Source organism: Lynx canadensis, chromosome A2, assembly GCF_007474595.2.
Source record: "Lynx canadensis isolate LIC74 chromosome A2, mLynCan4.pri.v2, whole genome shotgun sequence".
NCBI classification, from domain to species: domain Eukaryota; kingdom Metazoa; phylum Chordata; class Mammalia; order Carnivora; family Felidae; genus Lynx; species Lynx canadensis.
The window spans coordinates 115428176-115444698 of NC_044304.2; the positions used below are offsets into that span (position 1 = coordinate 115428176).

General features: G+C 35.8%; 1 protein-coding gene across 2 annotated transcripts in view; it reads left to right on the forward strand.

Moving 5' to 3' along the window:
• The window catches only part of STK31 (serine/threonine kinase 31), a 76612-nt gene that overhangs the window by 12285 nt on the left and 47804 nt on the right, over positions 1-16523 (forward strand). For both annotated transcript variants that reach the window (XM_030295015.2, XM_032592527.1), the window contains exons 5-9: positions 260-334; positions 2283-2441; positions 7505-7863; positions 9000-9174; positions 15675-15790. In XM_030295015.2, the coding sequence (XP_030150875.2) occupies positions 260-334; positions 2283-2441; positions 7505-7863; positions 9000-9174; positions 15675-15790 (884 nt within the window). The remainder of the gene's footprint in view (positions 1-259; positions 335-2282; positions 2442-7504; positions 7864-8999; positions 9175-15674; positions 15791-16523) is intronic.

Consider the following 16523-nt stretch of genomic DNA (forward strand, 5'->3'; position numbering starts at 1 on the left):
TTTTTTTGAGAAGCAAAATTGAATTATGGACTCTGAAATCAGATTGCCTGACTTTGAATTGTAGCTTATGAGTTTGGGGATATAATGGTGAACAGAAAGTATCTGCCTTTTACAGTTATTGTGAGAATAAAATAAGTTATATATAAGGTGCTTATTGCCATTTAGTAAGTGCTTAATAAATGCTAGCCATTCTGATCTACGTGGCATGCTTTGAGTCATTAAAGTGCCAAATAATTTTACTTTCTTTTTCTCTTTATAGATTTATGGTGGATTATTTTCTGAAGATAAATGTTGGTACAGATGCAAAGTACTGAAAATCATCAGTGATGAAAAGGCAGGAGCAAGTGTTTCCGTTTTTTTTTTTTGCCCCGAGTGACAATTATTTTGGTTCCAAAATTCTATGCTTATTTAGCCCTTCATTCCTTATATATAGTAGTAATAAGATCTGAAGATCTGGTTCAAATGAACTTATAAATTGATTAAAACATTTTTTTTTTTTTTTTTTTACCTAGTGAACACAAAGGAGTGAATTGCTTAAAAAAAATCCAGGTTAGATTCAGGAATATCCTTCTGAATTTAAGTTGTCATATAATCACTGCACATTGTCCTAGGATAGATTACATAATTTGTGAATGATTTTTGCTGACCAGTGGGCTCTTTGTGTCTCGGTTCTTAATCGTCATGTTTGGTTCTTGCTAAGTAACTTTAAAAGTTCATTCTATTAAGATTGAGTAGGAAAAGAACATTTGATCTACCCAAAAGAAGTTCTCTTTATCTTTTGCTTAGTTGATTTGCATATTGTTAATGAAGATTGGCTTACTGCTTTTTCATGCTTTGGTTAAATGTGATGAATTTTCTTTGTGTTTAGCTATTTGATTTTTTTAAACTGAACTTGAGGGAGATTTTAAGGGGATTTGTGGAGATGAGATTCTGAATGGCTGTTTGATGGCAGTTACACATTACAGGCTGTGTAAAAGCATCTCTGTAGGCTTTCCTTTACTGTTTTTTTTCTTGTATCTGCTTTACTGGAGTTAAAATATTTTCTTTTTTTTTTTTTTTAACGTTTATTTATTTTTGAGACAGAGACAGAGCATGAACGGGGGAGGGTCAGAGAGAGGGAGACACAGAATCTGAAGCAGGCTCCAGGCTCCGAGCTGTCAGCACAGAGCCCGACACGGGGCTCCAACTCACGGACCGCGAGATCATGACCCGAGCCGAAGTCGACCACTTAACCGACTGAGCCACCCAGGCGCCCCTAAAATATTTTCTTAAATGTATATGTTTTATAAAATATTTTTCTTGGTGTAAAAGGATATGATAAGATAAAACAAGTAATGCTCAGAGTAACTTAAAAAAAAAATCTCATGATTTATTACCATCACAGGTAATGGTTTATCTTGGTGAAATAGATCTTTCTAATTAGATGTTTTCCCCACAATTTGACACCTGGAGATGATATATTGTGTTTGCTTTTGCTTTGGCTGTAACTTTTTAAAATTAAGGGGCAAGATGGCTTTGACCTCATGATAAACTCATTTTCTTTTTTACTTTCTAAATAGAGCTGGATGTGAGGGTGAATTTAATTCATATCCTACGTCTAACACCTGGGATGAGCTTAATTTTACCAAAGGAAGTTTGAGAATTTCCTTTGCTTTTCAGGTGTTACTGTTTCCAACTTGGATTTAGAAGTGTTGATTGATTTTAACATTTGAGATAGGGGAGGCCATAAGCTTCATAGATTTGTTTATTTAAATATTAGCTGTTTTTTTACCTTTTTATTTATTATTATTATTTTTTAATTTTAGAGAAAGAGAGAGAGCATGAGTGGGGGAGAGGGGCAGAGGAGGAGAGAGGGAGGAAGAGATAGAGAGAGAGAAAGGGAGAGAGAGAATATCTTAAGCAGGTTCCACACTCAGCATGGAGCCTGATGCGGGGCTCAATCTCACAACCCTGGGATTAAGACCTAAACTGAAATCAGGGGTACTGTGTGATAGTAGTACTGTTTGATACTAGTATAACTAGTTTGATAGTACTGGTTGATACTAGTATAGCTAGTTAACTTCCAACCAAACAGAAATCACTGGAATCTCATGAACTATGGATGGATTTTCTTTAGTTTGGGGGTATTGTTTGAGCTCTTGTTTCTGAATGCATTTTGTCAATTTGAGGTGAAAGGCTGTCTTGATTTACAGGTAATTAACAGAAAGCAGCAAATTGGTGGTTTCTTTGGAGATGTTTAATCTAAGTTCCCTTGTGTTAGTATTTGTCTAATTTTTTCTCAGTGTCTGGTGAGATACATTGACTATGGAAATACTGAAATTCTAAATCGATCTGATATAGTTGAGATTCCTTTGGATCTGCAGTTTTCTAGTGTTGCCAAAAAGTATAGACTTTGGGGACTACAGATTCCTTCTGGCCAAGAAGTTACCCAGTTTGATCAGGCAAGTCACAGATTTTTAATATTTTTGTTAATAGAGGTAAAGCTGTGTGCTTGAAACAAAATATAAATGTAGTTAAATTCTTCTAATTCTTTAATATAAAAGCCTGTATAAATTAGTGAAAAATATGAATTATAGAACGATTCAAAAACAACTATTTGTGCTCATCTTTGCCATGTAAACATTTGTGATGACCAGAGTGATATGTATGTGTATATATATTTACATAATAAGTGTAAATAGTTTCTTCTCATGTGAAAATTTAAGAGTCTCTTATGATGGAGAAAATGATAATATAATTATTGTTATCTTTTGCTTTTGAGAGAGTATTAAATAAGAGTGATCTTTAACCTAGCCCTGGCCATAAATACCACAAAAAGTGGAGTTGTGAATTAATCAGATTTTATCATTTTGGCAAGGGTTCATTCTGTTTGGTATAGCAGTTGGCAGTGATGTTCTACTATCTAGATTCTAGTTTGTATTCATTCCATTAAATTTTGGATTAGTAGCCTAGTTCTGGCTGATATTTCATAGTTTCAGGGGTAGTCTTAAATTCTACCTCTTTTTAAATCTCCTGTGCAGTAATGATGTTCTTTTGGTGGGTGTTACTGTTGTTGAGGAGATACTATACTGCTAAGTAATCAGATTTATATTTTTTAATTTAGTAGCTCAAATAACATGTTAAAAATGATTTAATCAATACCATGAGGAATAGTAAAATTCAGAAACCTATTTGCCTCCTTTTTTCTTTAATTTGAGAACCTTGTAGGTTGTTGGGTGTAATTTTGTCTGCACTATAGTTACTTCGAAGAAACATTTCTGTACTTGGAACTTAAGACTTTCAGAAATACAGAGTAAAGCATAGATATTATTATAAATTGATAGCCCTAAGTTTCTGGTTTAAAATCTGAAGTTTATTATGTTTCCCTTTAATGTAGATGTTTTGACCAAGGTAGAGGCTCGTCTTGAATTTCTTGCAAGCCTAGAAATTTATTGACCTTAGAATTCATCTGCTCTCACCTCATTACTTTACAAATAAAGAAATTGGCTCTAGAACAATTAGATGACTTATTTAAAGTCATAGGCTAATTATGGCTGAGCTAAGGCTGGAACTCAAGTCTGTTCTGTTCTCATAGTAAGATGATATAAACTTTATGTTAATTGAAACAAACATGAATAAGAATAAAAGGTCATTTTTAAAAGTTGGTTTTGGAACTGAGGAATAAACATTAGTTATTGGTAATGTTTTGTATGCTTCATAGGTTCTTTACAGGTGGTACTATTTGTGTTTGTATGTTTAAGTTCAGTAAAAAGACTGTTGATTGGAGTTCAGCTAATTAGCAAACTGAATGTTTTCTGGAAAAAAATAGTTATTCTTGAGTGTCTCTGCTCAAGAATCCCATGTCTAGCCATTAATTTTCAGTTTAAGGCTCAAATAAAATTTCCTGTATAATGTCTTTGCTAATACCCACCATCCATTCCCCTGCAGCTGTTTTAGTCACTTAGTGTATAAGGCATACAGAGTTGTGGTCTTTTTCTTGCTCCACAAGATAGTGAGCTTGTAGAGATAAGACTGTCTTAGTAGAGAAAAGTGTTTTATTTATTTTTGTATGCCTGATCTCCCTGCTCTTGCCTGTTACGTGTTAGATCACCATCCAATTTATCTAACATTTGAACAAATGAATAGTAGAGATTTAGTTAAAAAGAGAGAGACTTCCAGAGGGTGACCTTGGCACTAAAATAAGTTCAATACATTTTAAACCAGTACTTTTATACCCATGTTATAACACAGTTGAAATTGATACTCAGAACGGTGGTTACAAATGCTGACGCTCAGAAGATTTATGCCCTAAATGCCTCCCTTGTTTTAAAAAATTTACATAGTATCAGGGAATGAGAGGTAGAGATTAGAATTTGGGTATAACAGATTAAAGGCCTTTTTGCCTGTTTTCTAATATTAGGTAGACTAAAGTAGAAAGAAAGTTATGCTTTCTTGTTTCTGAATAAAGCTTACCAGTTTGGGAAACAGAATGAAATATGTCTTAGAAAAATGACATCATCTTTTTAATCATTGAAAGCTCTGTGTTCTAAAACAATGACCAGATTTATTTAACAGGTAAATCTTATGCCTTTTAAATGCCTAAATATGTTTTGAAAATAAATATATCTCTTTCCAGCATGCAAGATTTAATGAGAACTGTAACACATTTCTCACTATAAAAATTAAATATTTGACATTTAAAAAAGAATATGTAGGGGCGCCTGGGTGGCGCAGTCGGTTAAGCATCCGACTTCAGCCAGGTCACGATCTCGCGGTCCGTGAGTTCGAGCCCCGCGTCGGGCTCTGGGCTGATGGCTCAGAGCCTGGAGCCTGTTTCCGATTCTGTGTCTCCCTCTCTCTCTGCCCCTCCCCCGTTCATGCTCTGTCTCTCTCTGTCCCAAAAATAAATAAATGTTGAAAAAAAAAATTTAAAAAAGAATATGTAGAAAATATATTTATGGTAAGTTATAATATTAAAATACCCATGTATCATCTACTGGGTCATTCTTTCTATTAGTTAGAATTTAGGAGAACTTAGATTTTATTCCAAATTTAGGGTTCTTTCTTTGTGATTATAAATGATTCAGGGAGAATTTTGTTGAACAATTAATTGTTATTGGTGGCCATAACTAAAAGGAATTTGACTTCAGAGAAAAGTCTAAAATCAGATTTTTGCATAAAATATTCTAAGCAAGGAGTAGTATACCTTTGGAGCATTCAGCTTCAGGTAATTGGAACTTTTGTACAAAGTAGATTATTTCCATTTAAATCCATATGTTGCCCAAAGACAGAGTTACTTGATATTAAGAATTCTACATATTCCAGTAATAATTTTCAGACACTGTCACTTCCATTAATATTGGTTGGGAGTGGAAGTTGTACTTGATTTTATTTTGTTTTTATTAAAATCTTTTTTTAATGTTTATTTTTGAGAGAGACAGAGCACAAGTTGGGGAGGGGCAGAGAAAGATGGAGACAGAGAATCTGAAGCAGGCTCCATGCTCTGAGCTGTCAGCACAGAGCCTGATTCAGGGCTTGAACTCACAAATTGCAAGATCATGACCTGAGCTGAAGTCAGATGCTTAACTGACTGAGCCATGCAGGTGCCTCAGTTGTACTTGATTTTAGATAAACTTTCAGCATAAAGGGTTGAAACCAAGGAAGGGGTTTTGTATGAAAGAGGTTAATCCAAAACTGTGTTCTGATTGATCAAAATCTTAATCTGATATGTTTCTATGAGTTGTATTTTGAGTTTGTTAGCTTTGCTTGCTTCATCTCATTTATTGGTGATGGCTTTTTTTTTTTTTAATGTTTATTTTGAAAGAGAGAGAGAGCAGGGGAGGGGCAGAGAGAGAATCCCAAGCAGGCTCTGCACTGTCAGCACAGGGCCAGACTTGGGGCTTGATCCCATGAACTGTGAGATCATGACTGGAGCAGAAATCAAGAGTCGGACACCCAACCAACTGAGCCACCTAGGTATCCCTCATTTGTTGGGGATGCCTACTGAACCACCTTTGCTATCTATATTGGTATTCTTGGTAAATTCAAGCCTCTCAGGATGTGTGTATTTAAACATTTTGTGGTTTGAAAAATTGATAAAAACTGTGTTTTTATAAACTTAATATACTTTGTAATTTGGTTTGTGGATGCTTGATGATCCTTGAGCATATATAGTTTGCCTTCCTGTGCCCTTTCAGATATATTCTAGGTACAGGGTTTCTTAACTGGGGGTTAAAATGTATCACAGTGAAATAGTTTTCTCTGCATTTAAAAACATTTTTCTGAGGGGTATTCCAAAAGTTCCATTAGCCTGATAAAGGAGCCCGTGGCACAGAAAAGGTTAAGAACTTCTCCTACACAGGTTTCACTTTTACTCTTTACATACACTTTTCTACTCTTCAGTAATATTGTATAGTTAAAAAAGAGAAGATAGTTACTTCCTACCAATGTTATTTAGTTTCTTGACATTTTTTTCTTTCTGTAGCTCCTCTTCCTCCTTGGACCTTGAAATTTTTTTTCCCTCCCTCCTCCCCCTCTGCTGCCCCCTCCTTTTTTATTTAAATGTAGCCAGCTCATATTTTCTAGTTTTTAGTTTGGTCTTTATGCTCTTGTTACCTGGATTATCACTGGTATGATTTCCTTTTTTTTTTTTTTTTTTCTCTCCTGTTGTCTTACTTTAAAACCAGAGTACCTTTTTTTTTTTTTTTTTTTTTTTTTTTTTAGATTTAATTTTTTTTTTTTTTAATTTTTTTTTTTTTTTCAACGTTCATTCATTTTTGGGACAGAGAGAGACAGAGCATGAACGGGGGAGGGGCAGAGAGAGAGGGAGACACAGAATCGGAAACAGGCTCCAGGCTCTGAGCCATCAGCCCAGAGCCCGACGCGGGGCTCGAACCCACGGACCGCGAGATCGTGACCTGGCTGAAGTCGGACGCTCAACCGACTGCGCCACCCAGGCGCCCCTAGATTTAATTTTTAAGTAATCTCTACACCCAAGGTGGGGCTCAAACCCACTACCCCAAGATCCAGAGACACATGCTCCACCCACTGAGCTAGCCATGCACCCCTAACCAGAGTACCTAATTCTGATTCTAAAACTATTTTTAAAGTTTTGTTGAATTTGAGCCCCTTAACTAGATACCAGAATTCATTTTTATGTGCTGTACTCCTCAGGACACCATTTCATTTCATTGGGGCCAAAATGGTCAACACAGTCTGCTTGCTTTAAAACAACTATTCTAGGATATTTAATTGGTACACATTTAAAAATTTAAAATTTATAAATATGGCTGCCTATACAGGTGCTAGTTCTACTTCTGGAAAGGAAGATTTTATTAAGTGTGTAATTGGAATATATGCATACACATACAGAAATATATTTGTGTACAGTCAACAACAAGGTAAGACTACTTTTATAGAGATTTCAGCATGAAAGAAGTATGGTTGTTTGAAAAACTGGGTAGAAACAAAATAAACACGTTGGTGTAGTTGGTTTACCTCTTTTTTTCCTCCTCATCTTTCTTAGGGAAGAACCTTTCTGGGGAGCTTGATTTTTGAAAAGGAAATAAAAATGAGAATTAAAGCAACTTATCAAGATGGAACAGTTATTGCTCAGGCTGAGTATGGCAGTGTGGATATAGGGGAAGAGGTGGCTAAGAAAGGATTTGCGGAAAAATGCAGACTTACTTCCAGCACTAACATCTGTGAGGAAAAAAGATCAGATCCTGGTCAGCTTGTCCTCAGGAACCTCAAAAACCCCATTCCTACATGGGGACACAGATCAAACCAGTCAGCCTTTAGCCGACCAAAGGGGCGTTTAAGTGGGAGGATGATTCTGGACTCGAAGAATGAAAATGATGCAGGAAATCATGTGACATTTCCAAAGTAAGACTGTTGTGGGGATTTTAGTCTTAACCTAGTTTCTAATTTATGGAAGAAGCTCTTGTCATAGTAGAAGGAAGGTTTATGTTTTAGAGTCCTCATCTACATGTCAGTGATTTTGAGGGATGATACTCATTTCTATTTTTCTCAAACATGTATTCCTCTCTGTTTTAGCAGGAATATTTTCATTAAAAGCCACTTTGAAAGAAAAGTCATTTCTCAGTTGTTTAAAGTTCACATACCAACTCCTCATACTAATTCTTTTGAATATGTTTATCAAAAATTAAAATCTGTCCCTAAATCTGAATTATTTGGGCAGGGCCAGAATTTCAGTTAAACTATGAAGTTTTCCTATGGCTTTAAGAATATTTTAATGGATTTCAGGGAATTGCCTTTCCTTTTTAACAAAAGAGAAACTCTTTGTTCTTCCTGTGATAACTTACTGTGGTAAAATTTGATTATTATAAAGGGAATTCACTTTTTAGTGAATTTTAAACTTTTTGAATTATAAACTTGAAGCAGAAAGCCAGGTTTAATGTTTGTAAGTATCACACGATTTGTATACTTCTGTGTAATGATCCAACAACTGGAGTGGGGTTGATGGGGAGGAGGAATTGGAAGAAACTGATATAGAATGCACTTTACTGTATTTGCCTGAGTTGATATTGCTACAAGGCAGTTGGAATATATTTGAGTGTTGGTAGCATTGTTTTTGAAGTGTGACCTTAGTTATAAAACCTAGTTTTCATTAAAATATTTTATAATGTTGAACTAGATAAAGGTTAAAAAATTATTTTTTAATGTTTATTTATTTTGGGAAGACAGAGAGACAGAGTGCAAGCAGGGGAGGGGCAGAGAGAGAGGGAGACACAGAATCTGAAGCAGGCTCCAGGCTCTGAGCTGTCAGCACTGAGCCCCACGCAGGGCTTGAACCCACAAAGCAGAGGATCATGACCTGGGCTGAAGTCAGATGCTTGACTGACTGAGCCACTTATGTGCCCCAAACTAGATAAAGGTTTTAAATTAGTTTTCAAAATTAAGGTATAGTGTGGTATAAAAAGTCTAGGATGATTTAGTTTGTGATCTCTGTCAGCCTTACACAATTTGGTTTTTAAAATGAGTGAATTTGCTTTTAATAGGGACAGTTTGGCTGTTGGAGACTTGAATCTAGGGTCTAATGTCAGCCTGGCAAAAATTAAGCAGGACCAGAAACTGATTGAAGAAAATGAAAGGCTTAAAGCAGAAAAAGAGGTTCTTCTTGAAAGTTATAAAACTTTAGAATCCAAAGTAGAACAGACCATCCAGGAGCTGCAGGTATGGTATGTTCACTGGTATAAGGTAAAGAATGACCAGCTAGGAAATCTGTGTACTCCTCTTCTTTGTTTAATTTTCTGTTACTTTGTGTTGTCTTCCTTTTCTCTCTCCCTTCTCTCACTCTGTCCTTTCTTTATATTTGTTTACAGATGAAATTTTGTCTTATACTCCAAACTAATCATCTTTGGATTTCATTGAATGTTTGAAGGACTAATTAATAATTTCTCATTTACATTTCCTTTTATGTTTTTTTTTAAAAAAACTTAACTATGAGATATTTCAAACATTCCAGAAGGAGAGAGAGAATTGAATAATTGATCCTGTGTACTCATCACTTAATTTTACAATTGTTAAACACATGGGAAATCTGTACTTCCTGAGTTATTTTATTTTTTTAAGTTTATGTCCTTTGAGAGAGAGAGAGAAAGCACAAGCAGGGAATGAGCAGAGATAGAGGGGGAGAGAGAAAATCCCAAGCAGGCTCTGCACTGTTGGGCCTGAGCCACCTAGTTACTTCCTCCTGAGTTATTTTAAAACAAATCCCATTCATAATATTCTACTGTATATGTTTCAGTGTGTATCTCTAGTTGAAAATAATTTCAAAAAAGACAACCATCATACTGTTCACACTTACAAATTAACCATCATTCTGTAATATCTTTTAATATCCAGTGTTCAGATTTCTTGGATTTCTATGAATGCTCTTTAGTTTCTTCCACTCAGGATCTCAGTCAGGCCTATGCATTGCATTTTGGATGATAAGTCTCTTTAAATTGCTTAATCTGCATCCTTGCGTTGCTTAAGAGGCTCCTTTATCTCCATCTATTTCCTTTTATGGTAGTTAGGTCTCAAGGTTTGCTTAGATTCAGGGCATTTTTTCCCCTAAGAATACTGTGTATTTTTTAAATGTGTACATTTTTTCTAGTGTACATTAGAATAAATGTACACTAAATGTATTATTCCAACACTGTTTCTACAGTTCATATCACCACCTGGATGTCCTGCATTTCGTTTGTGACACTAAATATCAGGAGTTGGCACAGACCCACAAGTTAAGGACTCAGTCCCATAAGACTTCTGTTTCAGATACCAGCCATAATCATGTCCCTCAGCTACCCCACTTCTGCCTATAAATTGAGGGTTCCTATGATCCCTACTCTCTTTGTTCAATAATTCACTGAAACAACTCACAGAATTCAGGAAGGTGCTATACTTATGATTACAGTTTTATTATAAAGAATATAATGCAGGAACAACCAAATAAAAGGAAGAGATGCACTGAGGATGTTATGATGAGGGTGGAGGTGGGGTAGGGGAGCAAGGGTATTTTATTTTAGCTTGCCACTCTCCCAGTACGTTGGTTTGTTCACTAATCTGGAAGTTCCCTAAAATCTAATTATTATTATTTTAAAGTTTATTTATTGAGGGGAGAGGGGCAGAGAGAGAGTGGGAAAGAGAATCCTTGGGATTCTGAACAGAGTGGGGCTTGATCCCATGAACCGTGAGATTGTGACCTGAGCTGAAACCAAGAGTCAGACGCTTAACCAACTGAGTGAGCCACCAGGCATCCCTGGATTTTTTTGTTTGTTTGTTTTTTGTTTTAATCAGGGTTTCGTTAGGCTCAATAAATCAATGGTCAGGATTGGTAACTGAACTGAATTTTCAGCCGTTAAATCCATAAACCCATATCCATAGGGAGCTCTGCCTCATAAATCCATAAATCTTGGGTTCTAACTATTATAAATACTATTCATTTATCTAGGGACATCCTCCTAAGGGCATTTCAGAGATAAGAACTCTTCCTCTTAGAAAATAGTCTGTTTTCTTTAGAAGTCTAATTGACAAGGAGATTAATCACCTGCCTTTTCTTTTCTCTGAGTGTGTTCCTCTGTCCTTTTCCATGAAGACTGTAAATGGATTAAAGGCCATTTACTTTACCTACTCAACATTAAAAATGTTTAGTTCAACTTCATAAAGTTCCTTGGTGCCTCCTTATAGTCTGTTCTCTTCCTCCTACCCAAGGCAACCACTATTCTGATTTATATCACCATAGTTTAGTTTTAGTCTTGTACTTTATATAAATGGAATCTTCTGATACATACTCTGTTGTGTCTGGTTTCATTAACTCAACATATTGTTTGTGAGATTTATCTATGTCGTGTGTATTAGAAGTTTGTTCATTTTTTATTGCAGAGTAGTATTCCATTGTAGCAATATACCACAGTTTGTATTTAGGTTGTTTGTTTCTGGTTTTAGTTGTTATGAATGAAACCACTGTGTACTTACTTTTGTACACCTCTTTTTGTGGACATATGAATTCACATATTTTGGATTACAAAGATTCTTTCCTCAGCTGTGTCCAGTCTACTGATAAGTGCATCAAAATGGTTCATTTCTCCTATAGTGTTTTTGATCTCTAGCATTTCTTTTTGTATGTTTCTTAGAATTTCTATCTCTCTGTTTATAGTGGCTGTCTGTTCTTGCATGCTGTCTACTTTATGTGTTAGAGCCCATAGCATATTAATAATACCATGTTTAAAATTTCTGGCCTGACAGTTTGAGTATCTACCCATGCCATGTCTGAGTCTGATTCTGATTCTTGCTTTATTTTTTCCAACTGTGTTTTTTTGTCTTTTACTATATATTGTAATTTTTTATTGGTAGTTGGGCATAATGTCCTGGGTAAAGGGATTTGCTGTAATCAAGCCTTTAGTAATGTGGTGATAAGGTGTGGGGGAGGAAGGAGCATTTTATAGTCCTCTGTCTCTGGGCTTTGAATTTCACACAAGCTTCCCCCCACCGCCCACCCCTTTTAGGTAGGACAGGGTGGCTAGAGTGGGCTAGAGTTGGGTATTTTCCTTCCCTCAGGTTAGTCTCTGATAAAACCCCAGCAAGTTAGGCTTGGTTTAAATAGTTTCCATGAGGGCAGATCTTGTTAAGAATAGAATACTCTGGCATATTTCAAAATGGTTCCTTTTCCCCTTTCCCTGGGAGCTTGAGGGGACTTTTTTATATTTATATTATGAGAACCTGGTAGAGATTCACAAAACAGATGGACATCCTGATGACAGTCTGCCTGGAGTTTCTAACTCCAAGTTGTTCACCTTGAGCCTTCAGCATTTGTCAGTTAAAGTTGAGGTGTACCTATACCAGACTGCTTCCCTCAGAAGTTTCTGCTCTAGTTAAGTTGTGGATGGCTTTTATTTGCCTGTCTCTCTAGTTTTGGGGGTAGCAGTTTTGCCCTGTGACCTCACCTCATGTAAAGTTTCAAGACTTGTTGCTGTTTCAGTTTATTTAGTTTTTTTACTTGTTAAGATGGTGTGGTGATTTCTAGGCTTTTTACATGCTGGACCAGAAATGTGAAGTTTTTAATGTTTTCAAAGAACTGATTTTTGGATCTCTTGGTTAAAAACATTTTTTTAATGTTTATTTTTATTTTTGAGAGAGAGACAGTGCAAGCAGAGGAGGGGCAGACAGAGAGAGGGAGACATAGAATCTGAAGCAGGCTCCAGGCTCTGAGCTGTCAGTACAGAGTCCTTTGTGGGGCTTGAACCCATGAACGACGAGATCATGACCTGAGCTGAAGTTGGACACTTAACTGACTGAGCTACCCAGGCATCCTAGATCTCTTGGTTTTTTAATTTATTGTTTCTTTTGTATTGATTTCTTTGCTTTATGATTGCCTTTCTTCCTCTTTAATTTGCCCCTCTAGTTTCTTTAGATGGAAATTGATATCATTTTTAAAAATCTTTTGTTCTTTTATAACATTTAAAGTACTTTTAAAAAAATTAAAAAAAATTTTTTTCATCTTTATTTTTGAGATACATAGACAGAGTGCAAGTAGGGGAGGAACAGAGAGAGAGGGAGACACAGAATCCGAAGCAGGCTCCAGGCTCTGAGCTGTCAGCACAGAGTCTGATTCTGGGCTTGAACTTGTGAACTGCGAGATCACGACCTGAGCGAGATCATGACCTGAACCAAAGTCGGACATTTAATTGACTGAGCCACCCAGGTGCCCCGAAAGATACTTCCTTTTAATCATCACTTTATTTGTAGCCCACAGATTTTGATATTTTGTTTTTTATTAATTAAACATTTTTATTTTTTAATTTATTTAATTTATTTTACTAGCTATGTGATTAAAAAAATTTTTTTTAATGTTTATTTGAGAGTCAGAGAGACAGTGTCTGAGCAGGGGAGGGGCAGAGAGAGAGGGAGACACAGAATCCAAAGCAGGCTCCATACTCTGAACTGTCAGCACAGAGCCTGACCCAGTGTTTGAACTCACAAGCTGTAAGATCATGACGTGAGCTGAAGTTTGACACTCAACCAACTGAGCCACCCAGGTTCCCCTAAACATGTTTTAAAAATTATTTTGTGATTTTTTTGAATTATGAATTATGTTGCCTGATTTTAACATATTTGGAGATTTCCCCCCAATTAATTTGGGGGAAATAGTTAATTTTTTGGTATCAGAGAGCATACTGTATGATTTCAGTTCTTTAAAATTTATTGTATTTGCTTTATTACCTAGCATATGGTTTGTCTTTGGAAATGCTCCTTGTACTTTAAAAAGTTGTGTGTATTCTATAGTTGTTGGGTAGAGTGTTTTATAAATGTTAGGTAGTTCGAATCAGTTGATAGTGTTGTTGAAGTCTTTTGTATCCTGACTGATTTTCTGTCTATTTGTCTGATCCATATCCAGGGAGGAGTGTTGAAATCTCCAGATATTATTGTGGTTTTGTCTGTTTTCTCCTTTTTTGTTAAGTTTTACTGTGTGAATTTGAAACTTTGTTATTAATTGCATACACATTTAGGATTACTGTGTCCTCCTGATGAATTGACTCTTCTTTATGCAGTATCCCTGGGAATGTTTCCTGTGTTAAAGTCCACATTGCCTGATATTAATATAGCCATGTTTGCATGGTATATCTTTTCCATCCTTTAATTTTTATCTTTTTGTGTCTGATTAGTGTGTCTTAGCATATAGTGGAATGTAAGCTTTTTTATCCAGATTGATAATCTCCTATCTTTTAATTGGAATGTTTAGCTAATTTTCATTTAATGTGATTATTGATGTGGTTGGGTTTAAATTTGACATATTTTCTGTTTGTCTTACTTGTTCTTTGTCTTAAAAACCATACTGTTTCTATCTGAGTTCTATTTTTTATAAGTGGATTAATAATAAATTCAAGATATTTGAGTTTAATTTCACAGTTTTTTTAGATCTAAATGATTCTTTCCCTCATATTTTATAGTTCTATTCCACATATAATTCATTAGCAGCTTGTGTTAAAGATTTGTTTTAATGTAGTTTTTGTAAATCAGTAAGCACTTTTTCAAAGATTTAACAACTTTTTATTTTCCCACTTCTATTTCTTATGTTTATGCAATTTTGGAGTAATTATAAGAACAATTCCAGTAGTTGTAAACAGAGTTATGAACAAACATAACTGATTCTTCATGGTCTCCTGCTCAACAAATGAGAGCAGAAGGGCATGAGCATACCTGAGTGTAGCATATTAGTAATAAACATCCAGTATATGCTGGTTCTCTCTCTCTTTTTTTTTCTTCAGTTTTTTAAATGTTTTATTTTATTCTTGAGGGAGAGAGACACAGTGTGAGTAGGGGAGGGGCAGAGAGAGAGGGAGACACAGAATTTGAAGCAGGCTCCTGGCTCTGAGCTGTCAGTACAGAGCTCGACGTGGGGCTTGAACCCACAAGCTGTGAGATCATGGCCTGAGCTGAAGTTGGTCGCTTTACTGACAGAGCCACCCAGGTGCCCCCTCTCTCTTTTTATTTAACTGAAGAGCATGTTGTTCAAATACTGAGTAGTATTTCTATGTTTAAGCGTATATCTGGTTTGTAGTATAACTGGAATAAAACTGCCAGATCTTTATATTATTGCTCTGTATGTTATTTTGGATGATTATGGTAGACATGTATTTGAGATACCACTCAGAATCAGGGAGTTTAATCTAGTTTGGGTCAAGTAAATAATGTTTTTGATTCTTTTGTAATGTAGAATGACGTAAGACTTTGTCAGAAAATAAATTGTCATTGAGAATCATTGGGTTTCTATGGGGATCTTTTACTTATCTTTTTAAAATTTAAGTATTAAGACATGTATTATATGAAATTTGTTTCTGTTTGGCTTATTAGGATGAATCCTAATCTGACTCAATGAATGAGTCCCTAATCTGTGTGAAGGTAGAAGCCTGGAATATATTATCTTTTTCAGATCCCAATTTATAGGGAAGTCAGTTTTCCTCTGGCTTACCATTAAAAAAATTTTTTTAAAGTAATTTCAGTGCCCAAAGTGGGGCTCAAACCCATGACCCCAAGATGAAGAGTTGCATGCTCCACTGACTGAGCCAGCCAGGTGCCCCCAAATTTTTTAACCTTTAAAATTTTAGTTATGCCTTAAAATCATGTAAGTGACAGTAGAAATACAGTTTCCTGTTTGAGACTCACTAAGATGTGCTAATTTTTTGTTGCAGCAAGAGAAAGCAACTACCATGGATTTGACTAAACATTTAGAAAGCACTCTGAAGACTCGTGTAGGTACCAGAATGAAAAATCTGGCAGCCAAGGTTGAAATACTGAAAGAAATTAGGTAGGTTTTTTAAGAAGGACAATTTAAAATAATTGCTAATTTGTTAGTACTTTATTTAAATTGTATGCCCACCATTTTTGCTTTGAGACTTAATCTTTATATTTTTATGCCTCAAAGAGAAAAACTAAAACTCCTGAGATAAATTTTGTAGTATTTTTGTCAGCATTCCTTTGTCATTACATGTAGTTATATTCTTAAAAAAAATTTTTTTTTGAATGTTCATTATATATTTTTTGAGAGGGAGAGAGAGAGACAGAGCACGAGCAGGGAAGGGGCAGAGAGAGCCAGAGAGAATCCGAAGGAGGCTCCAGGCTTGGAGCTGTGAGCACAGAGTTCGACGTGGATCTCGAAATCACCAACCATGAGATCATGACCTGAGCCGAAGTCAGACCCTTAACCAACTGAGCCACCTTGGCGCCCCCACATGGAGTTATATTCTAAAGTCATCTATGAGAGTGAAATGTAAAAATTAACACAAGTTCTAAGTGGTAGTTTGATGGGAAACTACGAAGTCCAGTTGGAGTTCTTAGTGTTATTTTCAGGCTTATACTGAAACTAAAGATTTCAGTAATTTATTTCATTTTATTTTTTAATGTTTTATTTATTTGAGAGAGAGAGAGAGAGCGAGAGAGAGAGAGAGAGAGAGACAGACAGACTGCAAGTGGGGGCGGGGCACAGAGAGAGGGAAACATAGAATCTGAACCAGGCTCCAGACTCACCAGGTGCTGACAGC